This window comes from Elephas maximus, chromosome 24 (assembly GCF_024166365.1).
Source record: "Elephas maximus indicus isolate mEleMax1 chromosome 24, mEleMax1 primary haplotype, whole genome shotgun sequence".
Taxonomy (NCBI): Eukaryota; Metazoa; Chordata; class Mammalia; order Proboscidea; family Elephantidae; genus Elephas; species Elephas maximus.
The window spans coordinates 1,680,081-1,696,891 of NC_064842.1; the positions used below are offsets into that span (position 1 = coordinate 1,680,081).

Sequence of the window (16,811 nt, forward strand, 5' to 3'; positions counted from 1 at the left end):
AGTTATTCACAAAATTCCTTATTTTGCTTTTAGTGAGCATAGGATATATGGTGATGTACTTGCTTTCATTCCTGATATCAACAATTTGTGTTTTCTTTTTTCTTGTATAGTCTGATTAAAAAATTTATAACTTTTCTAGAATTTTTTTCTCCCAAAGAATCAGTTTTTGGGTTGTATTACTTGTTTTTTTTTTTGTTTGTTTTTACTTTGGGCATGTTATCAGGAGGGACCAGTCCCTGGAGAAGGATGTCATGGTTGCTAAAGTAGAGGATCAGTGAAAAAGAGGAAGACCCTCAACGAGATGGACTGACACAGTGGCTACAACAGTGTGCTCAAGCATAACAATGATTGTGAAGATGGCACAGGGCTGGGCAGTTTTTTCTGTTGTACATAGAGTTTCTTTGAGTTCAAACCAACTTGATGGCACTTAACAATAACAACCAACATTCTATTGACTTTTTGCTCTTTTCCTTATTCTTTTTTTCCTTTTGCTTCCTTTGGGTTTAATTCAATCTCCTTTTTCTAGTTTCTTAAGATGGAAGCTTAGGTCACTGGTTTATGACTTTTCTTTTTTCCTAAAAGGCTTTAAGCTATGAATTGTCCTCCACCCCACTCCCTGTTGCTGTCGAGTTGATTCTGAATCACAGTGACCATATAGGACAGAGTAGAACTGACCCATAGGGTTTCCAAGGAGTGCCTGGTGGATTTGAACTGCCAACCTTTTGGTTCGCAGCCATAACTCTTAACTACTACAGCACCAGGGCTTCCAATTTTTCTCTAAGCACTGTTTTGGGTGTATTCCACAAATTCTGATGCCAATTTTTTTTAAAGATTCCATCCTATTTATTCTTTGATCCATTTATTTGGAAGACTGTTATTTAATTTCAATATACTTGTGAATTTTACATGTGTCTTTCCATTATTAACTTCTAATTCCCTTGAAATCACAGAGAAAATAGTATTTATCAGTTCTTTTAAGCTTATTGAGATTTATTTTATCATCCAGAAGATGGCCTATCTTTGTATTTCCTGTGCACTTAAAACAAATATATGTTCTGCCGTTGCAACGTTCTGTAAAAATTACAGCCTAGAAAACTCTATGGGTCACTTCTCTGTCACACGGGTCGCTATGAGTCAAAAAAAAAAAAAAAAAAAAAAGACTCTGACAGCACCGAACAACATGTCCTTGCTGATTTCCTTGTCTACTTTCTTTTTTTAAATCAATTACTGAGGGAGGAGTGGTGAAGTCTTAAGTATAATTAGGGACTTTTTAAATTTTGGATACAACAGTTTTTGCTTTATACATTTTGAAGCTCTGTTTCAGGCGTATACACATTTAGAATCGGTATCCCTTCTTGAGGAGCCCAGTTATGAAGAGCTATGGCTGCTAACCGGAAGGTCAGCAGTTCGAATCCACCAGTCGCTCATTAGAAACCCTGTGGGGCAGTTGTACTCTGTCCTATAGGATTACTGTGAGTCGGAAATCTACTCGAGGGCAATGGGTTTGGTTTTTGATTATAAAGAAGAAGGCTGGGGGTAGGAGGCAAGATGAAGAGGGTTGACGGCAATGGGAAAGACGGGGAATAGCTGTTACCCAGCCTGAAAAACAATCTTGACCGAGAACGTAAAAAAAACCCGCAAAGTAATGAGTAGCGCGACAAGCTTACACTAGAAATCCTATCTTTTGCACTGACTTTGAGAAGTCGTGTTAATTTTTCCCCCCAGCGAGAAGAAGGCTCCAGATTTTAGGATTTGAGCGGATGGATTTTAAAACTTACTTAGGGTTTAGGGTTTGCCGCGCAGGTGTGATAGAAAGAGGGGCGCCCAGCCAGTGGGGGTTAGTCTTATAAAGGGTTACGACTGTGAGAGCTGCGATGTTGTTGTGGGTATTTCAAACGCAGACGGTGAACATGGAAGGAAAGATGCGAGGCTGAGGCATTCACCCATCCCCTCACGACCCGCAGAAATCTGTACACGGGGCGGGTGAGGAGGGTCTAGTCTCACCTGCGTGACACGGCTGTAACAGATTTCACAGGATCTAGAAGGTGTCTGAGTGAACGCACAATCAGACGTAGTCGAGAGAGCCTCAGTTTACCGCAGAGACGTGGACGGCCGTGCGACCGCCCGAAGCGCTCTCACAGATCAGGCCCAGACCCCGGCTGGGGTCAGACTCTAAGGTGGTGCGGCCTTAAGGCGCCGCCTGGCCCGGAAGCTTCTCTGTCGACCCGGAAGCAGAACTGCGCGGTCGAAGCACCGCCTTGGAGCCACCGCCCCCTGGCCGCTTGGCGGCTGCGTGGGGAGCCTGGAGCGCGGCCGCTCGGGGTTGCCCTGATGGTCCCCGGCGGGCGCTGGCGGCTGAGGCGGCGGGAGGATGAGCGCTCCCCGGGAGCAGGGTGCGGACCTGGCCCGTTTCTACACTGTCACCGAGCCCCAGCGACACCCGAGAGGCTACACAGTGTATAAGGTCACCGCCCGGGTGAGTGCCGGCGTCAGGCGGGGTAGGAGCCGGGACTGAGACGAGAGGCTAGTGTGGGGACCATCGTCGGAGGGATCCCTCACTCCGCGTCAGAGCTGAAGGGGAGTGGGGCCCCCGAGTCCAGGGACGCGTCGGGGGACACGCGTCGGAGGTGGGACTTCCGGGGGCTGGGGTGGGGTGAGTCTGGGATGCTGGAGGCTCCCCTGGAGAGGGTCGCGGCGGTGTCCCTATTCCAGGGCTGGGGTGTGGCAGTGGTTCGTTGTGTTAAATTGGTGAGTCAGCTTCTATTCCGTTTAGACTTTCTCTTCTGACTCCACATTTGCAGAAGTGGTTTTGCTTGCTCTAGAGAGGTAATGCACGTTTAAAAAAAAAAAAAAGTGTATTATTTCCCTTAGGTAATAGATGGAAGATGGTTCTTCTCTTGGCCTTTAGACAGCATCAGGTTTGCTCTGAGGCAGACAGACTCTCGGGAAAGATGCCAGTGTTAGGGCCATCAGCCTAGGACCTCTGTGCCTGGTTTGTGTTTGCCTCAGTTTCATTAGGAGACATATTATGTAACATAAATTCTATTGAGGGTGTTTTGTGTGAGTTGCCTCAAGGGCACATTTCAAAACTTTGGAGGCCCCTTTTATCAACTGACTCATCCCATTTTTAGTACCCACTTTTTAAAATATTGCTTGTTTTGCTAAAACCAAGAGACTTTGCATCTCCCTTCTAGAAGAGGAATTATGAAAATAAGAGTAATAAAATTAAACAAGTTCGTGTGTGTGCGCTATGTGTGTATACTAGGCATTTTGTACACATCATCTAATTTAATATGCATTTTAATGATGCGGAAACTGAGGTTCAAGAAATTTAGTAACTTGCTCAGTTTTCATTGTAAGGCAGTAGCAGAACTGGGGTTTGAAACCAGTTCTGCTTAACTCCAAGCTTTAGAAAAAATTAAGAATTAATAAAGAGAGATAATGCTCTGTGTCATTAAATGGTAAAATTGAAAAAAAGGGGGACAGGTAATAGTAATAGTACTGTACACATTTGGAGGGTGTAGTAACCATGTGTGATGGAGAGCTCAGATAGGAAGTAGACCTTGAGAAGAACCTTAAAGATTTAAGTGGATGTAGATAGGCAGAGTTTGGGACATGGAGGTGGCACATGGCGCATGGAAACTGGTGCACAGTTAAGATGAATGTGAGAGGGTGGGATGAGCAAGTTTGTTTAAAGATGATGAGGAATCTGGACGTGATTACTGCAGAGGGCTGTACTGACAAGGGAATACTGCGTGGTTTAAAGTCAGGAAAAGTGTGCGTCAGGGTTGTATCCTTTCACCATACTTACTCAATCTGTATGCTGAGCAAATAATCCAGGAAGAAGAACACAGCATCAGGATTGAAAGATGACTCATTAACAACCTGTGAAATGCAGACGACACAACCTTGCTTGCTGAAAGTGAAGAGGACTTGAAGATCAAAGACTACAGCCTTCAGTATGGATTACACCTCAACATAAAACAAAAATCCCCACAACTGGACCGATAAGCCATGTCATGATATACAGAGAAAAGATTGAAGTTGTTAAGGATTTCATTTTACTTGGATCCACAATTAACACCCATTGGGTAAATCTGCTGCAAAAGACCTCTTTGAAGTATTAGAATGCAGAGATGTCACTTTGGGGACTGAGTTATACCTAACCCAAGCCATGGTATTTTCAATCACCTCATATGCATGCCAAAGCTGGACAATGAATAAGGAAGACTAAAGAAGAATTAATGCCTTTGAATTATGGTTTTGGCTAAGAATATTGAATATGCCATGGACTGCCAGAATGAACAAATCTGTGTTGGGAGAAGTACAGCCAGAATGCTCCTTAGAAGCAAGGTTGGCAAGATTTCATCTCACATACTTTGGACATGCTCTCAGGGGCCAAGCCCCTGGAGAAGGACATCATGCTTGGTAAGGCAGAGGGTAAGTGAAAAAGAGGAAGACCCTCAGTGAGATGGATTGACACGGTGGCTGCAACAGTGGGCTCAAGCGTAACGATTGCCAGTATGGTGCAGGACTGGGCAGTGTTTCTTTCTGTTGTACACAGGGTCTTTTGCTATGAGTTGGAACCAACTCGACAGCACCTAACAACACAACAACATACTGACAATAGGGGAAAATTTGCTGCTCCCTGTATTTAAGTAAGGGTACATATGTGCAGTGTTAGTTTTGGGTCCTGTAAGTTATTTTATGTAAGATTAAGGGGCCTCTGTTACACCACTGGAGACCCTGGCGGTGTAGTGGTTGAGTTATGGCTGCCAATCAAAAGATTGGCAGGTCGAATCCACCAGGTGCTCCTTGAAAACTCTATGAGGCAGTTCTACCCTGTGTCATAGGGTCACTATGAGTTGGAATTGACTCAACAGCAACGGGTTTGGTTGTTTTTCTTTTTTGGTTATTATACCACTAAGAGCCCTGATGGCATAGTGGTTAAGTGCTTGGCAGCTAACCAAAAGGTAAGCAGTTTGAACTCACCAGCTGCTCCACAGGAGAAAGATGTTTGGCAGTCTGCTTCCGTAAATGTTACAGCCTCGAAAGCTCTATAGGGCTGTTCTGCCCTGTCCTACAGGGTTGCTATGAGTCAGAATCAACTGAACAGCAATCGGTTTGGTTTTTTTTGGCTTATTATACCACTGGAGCCCTGGTGGTGCAGCGGTTAAGTGTTCAGCTGTTAACCAAGAGGTTGGCAGTTCAAATCTACCAGCTGCTCCTTGGAAACCCTATGGGGCAGTTCTGCTCTGTCCTGTAGAGTCACTAGGAGTCTGAATTGACTGGATGGCAACAGGTTTTTTGTTTTTTTTTAATACCACTATGAGCCCTGGTGGTGCAGTGTTTAAGAGCTAGGCTGCTAACCAAAAGATTGGTGGTTTGAACCACCCAGGTGCTCCACTGAATGGAGATGTGACAGGCTTCTTCCGTAAAGATTTACAGCCTTGGAAACCATATAGGACAGCTCTACTCTATCTTATAGGGTCATTATGAAGCAGGATCAACTTCGTGGCAATGGGTTTATCATACCACTCTTGAAACCTTTATAGTTATTGGGCTCTTCAAAAATCAAGACTTAGTTTTCTGACCTGTATTTTGTAGGGTTGCCATAAGTTGGAATCAACTCAATGGCAGTGGGTTTAATATAACCTAAGGCAGTATGTGGGACGTAAAAACAAAAGAAAAAAAATCTAAACCTGTTGCCTTCGAGTGGATTCCAACTCATAGGGACCCTATTGAACAGAGTAGAACTGCCCTGAGGGTTTCCAAGGAGTGGCTGGTGAATTTGAACTGCTGACCTTTTAGTTAGTAGCCACTCTATTGACCGCTGTACCACCGTGGCCTAAAAAAAGTTGAATGTTTCCCTCTCCATTCATGACAGCACGCTAAACATTGTGCGGGATACAAGGCTGAATAAAACATGGACCTTCCTTTCAAGGATACTTAGTAGAAAAAAATTTACTGTTTAAAAAATATAGTACAAAACAGAAAGTTTAAGTGCCACTAAAGACTGGAGAGAAAAGCAGTGGGGATTCAGAAGAGATCCATTCTGGTTAAAGGGATCAGGAAACATGACAATTAAGATAGGTGTTAAAAGATGGAAAGAAGCCAAACAGATGGGTTAAAAGGAGAGGTATCTTAGGTAGGAGTGCAGCAGCCAGTAATGCTTGGAGGTGTCAATATGTGTGGACCTTGAATAGGAAACACTGAGAATGATAATTACTTGTATTGTTAGTTTACAAAAGGGAAGATTAACCCAATTCAGATCCTAGGTACGTTTTCATAGGCTGTGAACTGTTTACTAAACTGACTTTTATGGCATTACAAATTAGAAAATAAAATAGCAAGTTGCCTTAGAACTAACTGAATCCATATAATATGCATGCTACATATTGCTGTCTGGTCTGACCAGACGAGTTGTGGAATGACATCAAACACATCATCCATGAAGAAAGCAAGAGGTCACTGAAAAGACAGGAAAGAAAGAAAAGACCAAGATGGATGTCAGAGGAGACTCTGAAACTTGCTCTTGAGCGTCGAGCAGCTAAAGCAAAAGGAAGAATTGATGAAGTAAAAGAATCGAACAGAAGATTTCAAAGGGCCTCTCGAGAAGACAAAGTATTATAATAACGTGTGCAAAGAGCTGTTGATGGAAAACCAAAAGGGAAGAACACACTTGGCGTTTCTCAAGGTGAAAGAACTGAAGAAAAAATTCAAGCCTCGAGTTGCAGTAGTGAAGGACTCCATGGGGAAAATACTAAATGATGCAGGAAGCATCAAAAGATGGAAGGAGTACACAGGGTCATTATACCAAAAAGAAATATCCGATATACAACCATTTCAAGAGGTGGCATATGATCAGAAACCAATGGTAATGAAGGAAGAATTCCAAGCTGCTCTGAGGTCATTGGCGAAAAACAAGTCTCCAGAAATTGACGGAATATCAATTGAGATGTTTCAACAAACAGATGCAGCGCTGGAGGTGCTCACTCGTCTATGCCAAGAAATATGGAAGACAGCTTCCTGGCCAACTGATTGGAAGAGATCCATATTTATGGCTATTCCCAAGAAAGGTGATCCAACCTAATGTGGAAATTATAGAACAATATCATTACTATCACATGCAAGCAAAATTCTGCTGAAGATCATTCAAAAACGGCTGCAGTAGTATATTGACAGGGAACTACCAGAAATTCAGGCCAGTTTCAGAAGAGGACGTGGAACCAGGGATATCATTGCTGATGTCAGGTGGATTCTGCCTAAAAGCAGAGAATACCAGAAGGATGTTTACCTGTGTTTTATTGACTATGCAAAGGCATTCGACTGTGTGGATCATAACAAACTATGGATAACATTGCGAAGAATAGGAATTCCAGAACACTTGATTGTACTCATGAGGAACCTTCACATAGATCAAGAGGCAGTTGTTCGGACAGAACAAAGGGATACTGATTGGTTTAAAGTCAGGAAAGGTGTGCGTCAGGGTTGTATTCTTTTACCATACCTATTTAATCTGTATGCTGAGCAAATAATCCTAGAAGCTGGACTATATGAAGAAGAACAGGGCATCAGGATTGGAGGAAGACTCATTAACAACCTGTGTTATGGAGATGACACAACCTTGCTTGCTGAAAGTGAAAAGGACTTGAAGCACTTACTAATGAAGATCAAAGACCACAGCCTTCAGTATGGATTATACCTCAACATAAAGAAAACAAAAATCCTCACAACTGGACCAATAAGCAACATCATGATAAACGGAGAAAAGATTGAAGTTGTCAAGGATTTCATTTTACTTGGACCCCCAGTCAACACCCATGGAAGCAGCAGTCAAGAAATCAAAAGATGCATTGCATTGGGGAAATCTGCTGCAAAGGACCTCTTCAAAGTGTGGAAGAGCAAAGATGTCACCCTGAAGACTAAGGTGCACCTGACCTAAGCCATGGTATTTTCAATCACATCGTATGCATGTGGACAATGAATAAGGAAGACCGAAGAAGAGTTGCCGCCTTTGAATTGTGGTGTTGGCGAAGAATATTGAATATACCATGGACTGCGAAAAGAACGAACAAATCTGTCTTGGAAGAAGTGCGGCCAGAATGCTCCTTCGAGGCGAGGATGGCGAGACCGCGTCTTACGTATTTTGGGCATGTTGTCAGGAGGGACCAGTCCTTGGAGAAGGACATCATGTTTGGCAGAGTACAGGGTCAGTGGAAAAGAGGAAGACCCTCAATGAGGTGGATTGACACAGTGGCTGCAACAATGAGCTCAAGCATAACAACGATTGTAAGGGTGGCGCAGGACCGGGCAGTGTTTTGTTCTGTTGTGCATAGGTCACTATGAGTCGGAACCGACTCGACGACATCTAACAACAACAAAAACAACATATTGCTGTGGTTATTTGACCTTGAAAATTAGGCTGTCTTTTTTCTCCCTGTAAATGGTTTGTGTATTCACTTATTGGTTATGTTACAGGGTTTTTTTTTTTTTTTTTTTTTAACAGTTTGAGGGTCAACGTGGAGATATACTTTAAATGTACTTAGTATTATAAAGCAGGTAAAAAAACTTGTTATCTTTGAAACTTGAGCAGAAAAACATCTTTCCTCAGGAGAATTAACCAGCTAAGTAGTGCTCCCTTGAGAGAACTTCATGAGATAAAAATTAGAAATGTCTACTGTGTGTTTCCTACAACGGATATAATTCTGGTTTCAAGGAACAATCTCTGTATTCTTGGTCCTTGCACGGAAATTTTGTAGGAGCAGAATTAAATTTAAGAATCATTGGAATTACCAGTATTCTTACCTTTTGTGTAGCATAGGAGCTCTTTCATCTTCTTAATTCTCCTTTGTACTTTTTTTTTGCGCTGTTTTCTGGAACCTGGTAGGCTTAAATAACCTAGTGGCCAGTTACAAGCTTGCCAACAAATTTCCTAGTTAAACTCTGTGTTGCAACTTTATTTGTATCTAGACTAAGTTTCTCTATTTAACACTGGAAAATTATTTCATGAAAAATTTTTTTATTATTATTTAGTTGTAGGAGACACAGATATAAAAGAATTGTCAACAGTGTATTTGGTTGTTTCACCATGGTTAATCCTACACAATTTCATATTGTAATATAAGGTTCTCGATAACATTAAGTGAATAGCAATTCTTGGCTATATTTTTTCCATAAGTGTGGAAAGCAAAGGGTGTGCTTTTATTACTAAAAGACAGTGCCACCTTATGACTTTACTTTTTAAAATTCAGGTATAATTTACAGACAGTAAAATTCAGCAATTTTAAGTGTACAGTTGATGAGTTTTGACAAAGTCATATATAAGGTTGATCTGAGTTGGAGCCAACTCAACTACGGCTAGCATCACCAACAAATGCAGTTGGGTAACCACCATCACTGCAAAGTTACCCCAGGTTCCGTAGTAGAACTCTGCTCCATAGAGTTTTCAAGGACTGATGTTTGGAAGCAGAAAGCCAGGCCTTTTTTCCGAGGCGCCTCTGGGTGAGTTCGAGCTTTTAATGTTTTGGTAGGAGCTGAGCACATCAACTGTTTGCACCACCCAGGGACACCATGCTGCTGAGTGTCCGTATCAAAAAGCATTTCATTAGGTGCTGTGGGAGCACTTGTGGGAACACCTAGTTTCACACAGTAAAAATTTTTAGTTTTGGCGAAGCTGAGTTTTTTTTTTTTTTTAAATGAATCTTGCTTTTGGTGTCACGTCTAAAAGCTCTTTGTGTAACCCCAGGTCATGAAGATTTTCCCTGATGTTTTCTTCCAGAAGTTTTATTGTTTTGCATCTTACATTTATCCAGTTTGATTTTTGTATAATCCGTTGCTGTCGAGTCGAATCCAACTCATAAAGACCCTCTAGAACGGAGTAGAACTGTCCTATAGAGTTTCCAAGGAGCACCTGGTGGATTTGAACCGCCAACCTTTGGTTACCAGCCAAATGCTCATCTTTTTGCATGTGGATGTCCAGTTGCAATGAACTGCCATTTGTTCAAGAGACTAGCTTTTCTTCGTTGAATTGTCTTGGCACTTCTATTAAAAATCCCTTGACCATATATGTGTGGTTCTAAATCTGAATTCTCTATTTGGTGGTGTACCACACTTTCTAGATAACTCTGGTTTTTAATACTAAGTTTTAAAATTAGGCAGTATAATTCCTCCAACTTTATTCTTCTTTTTAAAATTATTTTGGCTATTTTAGTTCCTTTTCTTTTTAATATAAGTTTTACAATCAGCTTGTCTATATCTGCAGAAAATCCCAGTGGTATATTAATTAATATTGCATTAAATCTACAGGTCAGTTTGAGGGAGAATTAACATCTTTACTACATTGTCTTCAAATCCATGGACACAGTATGTCTTGCCATTTATTTAGGTCTGTTTTGATTACTTTCATCAGCATTTTGTAATTTTCAGTGTACAGATTCTGTATATGTTTTGTTAGATTTATTTCTCAGTATTTCTTTTTTTGTAGCTGTTATAATAGAATTTAAAAAATTGCGTTTCAGTTCATCTTTAATATATAGAAATTTGGTTCTTTTTTGTGTTGACCTTGTATCCTGTGGCGTTTCCAAACTCACTTATAAGTTCTAGGAGTTTTTGACAGATTTCTCATTTTTTTTATACCTGGACAATCATGTTGTCTGTGAATAGGGATGGTTTTATTTCTTCCAATCTGTATGCCTTTTGTTTCTTTTTCTTGCCTTATTGCTCTGGCTAGAACTTCTAGAACATTGTTGAATATAGGAGTGGTGAGAATGGATATACTTGCCTTGTTCCTGATCTTAGGAGGAAAGCATTCAGTCTTTCACCATTAAGCATAATGTTCATTGTAGGGTTTTTGCGTATATGAGGCAGCATGTTTTAAATTTAATTTTGTTAGCTTTTTATTTCGAAAGTGATGCATATCCATAAACATTTCAGTAATAACTTAAGTCACTTTAAAGGAAAAGAAGAACCTACTAACCCTTAAACTCTTACATTATTAGAAAATTACAATGTTAAAGCAGTGCGAATTGACAGTTTTCAGTTGCTAAATGAGTAGCACCACGAAGACATATATTTTGATAGATTTAAAAAAAAAATTGTGCTTTAGGTGAAAGTTTACAGCTCAAGTTAATTTCTCATACAAACATTTATACACATGCTGTTATGTGACCCTAGTTGCTGTCCCTATAATGTGGCAGCGCATTCCTCCTTTCTACCCTGGGTTTCTCATGTCCATTCCACCAGCTCCTATCCCTTTCTGCCTTTTCATCTCACCTCTGGACAGGAGCTGCCCATTTAGTCTCGTGTATCTAATAAGCACATTCTTCATGAGTATCATTTTATGTCTTATATATTCTGTGTCTGAAGAGTTGGCTTCAGGAATTGTTTTAGTTCTGGGAGAACAGTCTGGGGGCCAAGTCTTCTGGGGCTCCTCCAGCCTCAGTCAGACCATTAAGCTCATCTTTTTACTAGATTTGAGTTCTGCACCCTACTTTTCTTCTGCTCCGTCAGGGACTCTTTTGTGTTCCCTGTCAAGGTGGTCATTGGTGGTAGCCAGGCACCATCTAGTTCTTCTGGTCTCAGGCTGATGGATTCTCTGGTTTATTTGGCCTCTTTTGAGCTAATATTTTCTTTGTGTCTTTGATGTTCTTCATTCTTCCCTGCTCCATGTGGGTTGGGACCAATTGATACATCTTAGATGGCCTCTCACTATCTTTTAAGACCGCAGATGCCACTCACCAAAATGGGACACAGAACATTTTCTTAATAACCTTTGTTGTGCCAGTTGACCTAGATGTCCGGTGAAACCATGGTCCTCAGACCCCTGCCCCTGCTACACTCTCTCTCGAAGTGTTTGGTTATGTTCAGGAAATTTTTTAGCTTTTGGTTTAGTCCAGTTGTGCTAAGTTCCCCTGTATTGTGTGTTGTCCTTCCCATCAGGAAGGTATTTTGAAAAAATCTTTGATTTCAGCTTAATCTGGAGATATTTTCAACAGATGGAGTTTGGGAGGGAGGAGATTAGTTTGTTGTAAAATGCATTTAAGCTTAAAGCTTTTGAAAAATCATGGCTCTCAAGTCGTTCAGCTTTTTTCTAGAGTCCTGTCTGATTCCACACTTCTTTTGTTTTTGACTCTTAATATTGTCTAATAGGGAAATATCTCACCTATCAAAAACTTTAGTCACTGGGTTTTTAAAAATGTAAACCATTCATATTTCATCGTATTTATTGATGACTTGTATATATCAAATTTTTTGTAGCTACAAATATTCTTTAGCATTAATTTTGTTTAACATTGATTATTCTTGAACTTTGCAAAATAGCTTGCTTTAGAGTGGTGCTATAATTGTGAACTTCGAGGTGTGAACAGCTTCATTTGTTGAGTATCTAGAGGTAACTTGCTGTTATAGTTTGTTTATACTCTTTTGATTTTTGGATTTTAATAATGTAAAAAGCAGCTGTTCCTAACTTCCAAACATAATGCCTCCCTGAAAAATTGTTAGAAAGTTGAATGTCTAAAATTTCACCCATTGACTTACTCTATCTTCCCCTCCAGAGAACTGAAAAATGTTGTAAAATGTCTAATTATGGTTTATGCAGGTGCTGTCTCTTAGGTTCAGACTATCTGGCTGGCTGGCAGGTAATAGAAAACCAGCCCAAATATTCTTGCCAATGAGTGACACCTGCAGCTCTGCAGGGAAAAGAGGGAGAGAAGAGTTGAGAGGCAAGTGATGAGGTGGGAGGGAGGTTGATTTTGGTGAGGTGAGCTTGCCCTATGTGAGCTGGGCTCTTTAAGGTGCCTACACTTTTTGCCAGAGGTGGTTTTGTGTGTGTGTATTTATATGAAAGTCAAATGTCTGAGAGTCAGGATTGCGTGCATTATATTGACGAATGTGCCATTTGGTTTACCCACTTACTGCTATGGGAAATGTTCAGTATAGTGTAGCCTTGAATTTTGCAAATCCTATTATTCTTGTTCTGCATTTGGAGATTCATATCTATGAGAAATGGAGACTGGGCATGTCTCTTTTTTTCATGTTTGATTACTTGTACCTTGACATTGAATGTTTTTATTTAAATATTTTACTTTGGTCACTTTATCCTGTTAACTCTGCTACTACCCTAAATTGGTACCACCCTAAACGGATAATGAAATAGGTAAGACTTGATTATAGTTCAGTTTCTCATAAAAAGCTTAAAATTTATATTTTAACTTTCTATTTCTACTTGGAAACCCTGGTAGCATAGTAGTCAAGTGCTATGGCTGCTAACCAAGAGGTCGGCAGTTCGAATCCACCAGGCGCGTCTTGGAATCTCTATGATAGGGCAGTTCTACTCTGTCCTATAGGGTCGCTATGAGTTGGAATTGACTCAACAGCAGTGGGTTCGGGTTTTTGGATTTCTACTTATTTCTAAAGGGACTTATTTTGTTATCATTTTCTAGGAAATATAATAGATTTGAATAATTTTGTAGGTTTTTTTTTTTCCTAATAGCTGCTCTCTTAGTCAATCTTACGAAGAAGACAACTCTTGTATACATCACAGCTAAGAGGGTGGTTTCGAATCATTATCATGATGGCGATTGGACAAAAAAGTGCTTTTGACTTGACTTCTAAGGAAATTTGGTAATTTTTTAAGAAGTAGATAAGTTAAATTAGGACACTGAAAATAATTTAGAAGACCTAATAATAACATGATCTGTTGTGGCCTGAGTTAGGCCAGGCCACAAAGTCTGGTCTTTGCTGTGAAGATCGGCAAGAAGGTTGATTAGGGCTCAGTTTAAAGGTGCTTTTCTTTTTTTGCCTTTTGTGGACTTTTCCTATTCAGATATCTTTTTTGGTAGTTCTAGTCATGTTGACAATATTATTTCAGCGCAAAAGCAAAAGACATCTGAAATTTACTAAGTTACAACCTCTTTTCCCTTACCTTCTTCAGAAGGACTGGGGAGGCAAAGCGCTTAATGTCTTTTTGTCCTTAAGTTTTCAAGCAGAAACTTTGGGGGCTAACAGATTCTAATCTTTTCTTAATACCTTCTCTGAGCTTATTAGTGACTCATTTCTCAATAAGGCTCTACCAAGGTTTATTTTTAATTAAAAAAGGTGAAATTGAGGGATTTATAATGCTTAAAAGCTAGTTGGATACCCTGGTGGCGTAGTGGTTAAGTGCTACGACTACTAACCAAAAGGTCAGCAGCCTGAATCCACCAGGTGCTCCTTGGAAACTCTGTGGGGCAGTTCTGCTCTGTTCTATAGGGTCACTATGAGTTGGAATCAACTCGACAGCAATGGATTTTGGTTTATGGAAAAGCTAGTTGTCTGTCTGTTCAGCGTATAGTTAGTTGACTCTCTGGCATGTGCATGTAGCTTTTTTGAAGATCTGAGAGGTTACCTTAAGGGATGCAAAGTGCCCATACTTGTTCTAAGATCTTGACTCACGAGGCCTTTTTTTCCCATTTATAATGGCAGTTTAACAGCTATAGCTTGTAGGTGGAGAATTCCATGCACACAGCGAGGACTAAGAAACAAATCCCATAGGTAATTGGACACTGAGGACCTGTGTGCATCAACGCCTCTCTAATCTATTTATGTTCTTTCACGTGTGGCTTTATTTTACAATATTAAAAAAAAATTGTGCTGTTGGTGTGGCTTTAGCCTATTAATATGCGTTTTACTTGCTTTCATCCTACACGTTGTTTTTCTACCAAAAGGGTAATTGCTTGCATGCGATCTTTGTGTTTTCAGTATTACTTTCTATTTACAGTTCTGTCTTTTCCATTTGATAGATGACTAAGGACATTTGGGGAAAATATTTACTCGTTTACCTGTTGCTGTTGAGTTGATTCCAACTCGTAGCAGCCCTGTAGGATGGCATAGAACTGCCCCATAGAGTTTCCAAGGCTGTAATCTTTATGGAAGCAGACTGCCACATCTTTCTCCCACGGAGCAGCTGGTAGCTTTGAACTGCTGACTTTGTTAGCAGTGGAGCACTTAACCACTGCTCCACCAGGGCTCCTTAAGAATATCATATCCATTGATTTAGTTTACAAATTGATTAACAGTTAAGTACCTTGTAAATGAAAATGAGTTTAATTCATGATTTGGTTTGAGATCCAGTCTTGCCTCTGTTATTGATTGACTGTATGTTCTCGGGCGGTGGTTATCTTATCCATAAAAATTCCTATGATAGGATCATTGGGAGAATTGGCAGAAGTATTTAAGTTCTTGGTACTGCAAAAGGTAGTTACTTTCACTGTGAGCCCTTATTTGTTTTCCTGAAATTCAGCATTTGCTGTTGGTGTTATCAGAGGGGCAGATGGACTACAAAAATTGTGGTAGAATTTCCCAACACTGTTCCAAATTTTAGTAGTGTTGCACTAAGTAAATAAAAATAATGGTAATAATAAGAATAAAAATTAACAGCATGCAGTAGTAAAAAGTTTAGAAACTGCAGTATGCTATATATTCTTTTCGGAGAAATACTTGGGATATCAGTGTATTAAGTAAAGGTTTTGAGAAGTTCTGCTGTAAAAAAAAATTTCTTTAACAAAAGTAAACTGCACTGATCGTTAAGCCCTTCTTCATTAAATTTTTTTTTTTTCATTTGAGAGCACTGATTTTAAAGGATTCCAGTATTCCGTGCAACATATGTGTTCCACTGCTATTCATAAGGCTTTCACTGGCTAATTCTTTTCAGAAGCAAACTGCCAGCCCTTTTTCCTAGTCTGTCTTAGTCTGGAATCTCAGCTGAAACTTGCCTGCTATCGGTGACCCTGCTGGTATTCTGAATACTGGTGGCATAGCTTCTACCCTCACAGCAACATGCAAACCCCCACAGTAGGACAAACTGACAGATACGTGGGTGCTCACTCATCTGTGCCAAGAAATTGGGAAGACAGCTTCCTGGCCAACCAACTGGAAGAGAGCCATATTTATATGTCTGTTCCCAAGAAAAGTGATCCAACTGAATGCGGCAATTATGGAACAATATCACTAATATCACAAGCAAGTAAAATTGTGCTGAAGATCATGCAAAGTGGCTGCAGTGGTATATCGACTGGGAACGGCCAGAAATTCAGGCCAGATTCAGAAGAGGACGTGGAACCAGGGATATCATTGCTGATATCAGATGGATCCTGGCTGAAAGCAGAGAATACCAGAAGGATGTTTACCTGTGTCTTATTGGCTAGGCACAGGCATTTGACTGAGTGGATCATAACAAATTATGGATAACATTGTGGAGAATGAGAATTCCAGAATATTTAATTGTGCTCGTGAGGAACCTGTACATAGATCAAGAGGCAGTTGTTCAAACAGAAAAAGGAGATACTGCGTGGTTTAAAGTCAGGAAAGGTGTGCGTCAGGGTTGTATCCCTTCACTGTACTTATTCAATTTGTATGCTGAGAAGATAACCTGATAAACTGGACTATATGAAGAAGAAAAGGGCATCAGCATTGGAGGAAGACTCATTAAGAACCTGTGTTATGCAGATGACACAATCTTGCTTGCTGAAAGTGAAGAGGACTTGAAGCACTTACTGATGAAGATCAAAGACTACAGGCTTCAGTATGGATTACACTTCGACATAAACAAAACAAAAATTCTCACGACTGGACTAATAAGCAGCATCATAATAAACGGAGAAAAGATTGAAGTTGTCAAGGTTTTCATTTTACTTGGATCCACAATCAACACCCCTTTAAGCAGTAATCAGGAAATCAGACGATGCATTGCATTGGGCAAATCTGCTGCAAAAGAGCTCTTTAAAGTTTTGAAAAGCAAAGATGTGTCCTTGAAGACTAAGGTGCGCCTGACT

The 16,811-nt window shown here is 40.4% G+C and overlaps 1 protein-coding gene across 6 annotated transcripts in view; it reads left to right on the forward strand.

Moving 5' to 3' along the window:
• Nucleotides 1-2,253: 2,253 nt before the first annotated feature.
• Nucleotides 2,254-16,811, forward strand: part of RPS6KC1 (ribosomal protein S6 kinase C1) — a 197,226-nt gene continuing 182,668 nt past the window's right edge. For 4 of the 6 annotated variants that reach the window (XM_049868346.1, XM_049868348.1, XM_049868349.1 and 1 more), the window contains exon 1: nucleotides 2,254-2,476. In XM_049868346.1, coding sequence (XP_049724303.1) covers nucleotides 2,372-2,476 — 105 coding nt within the window. In that variant the 5' untranslated portion in view covers nucleotides 2,254-2,371. The remainder of the gene's footprint in view (nucleotides 2,477-16,811) is intronic. The other 2 variants (XM_049868350.1, XM_049868352.1) reach the window with 2 other exon arrangements.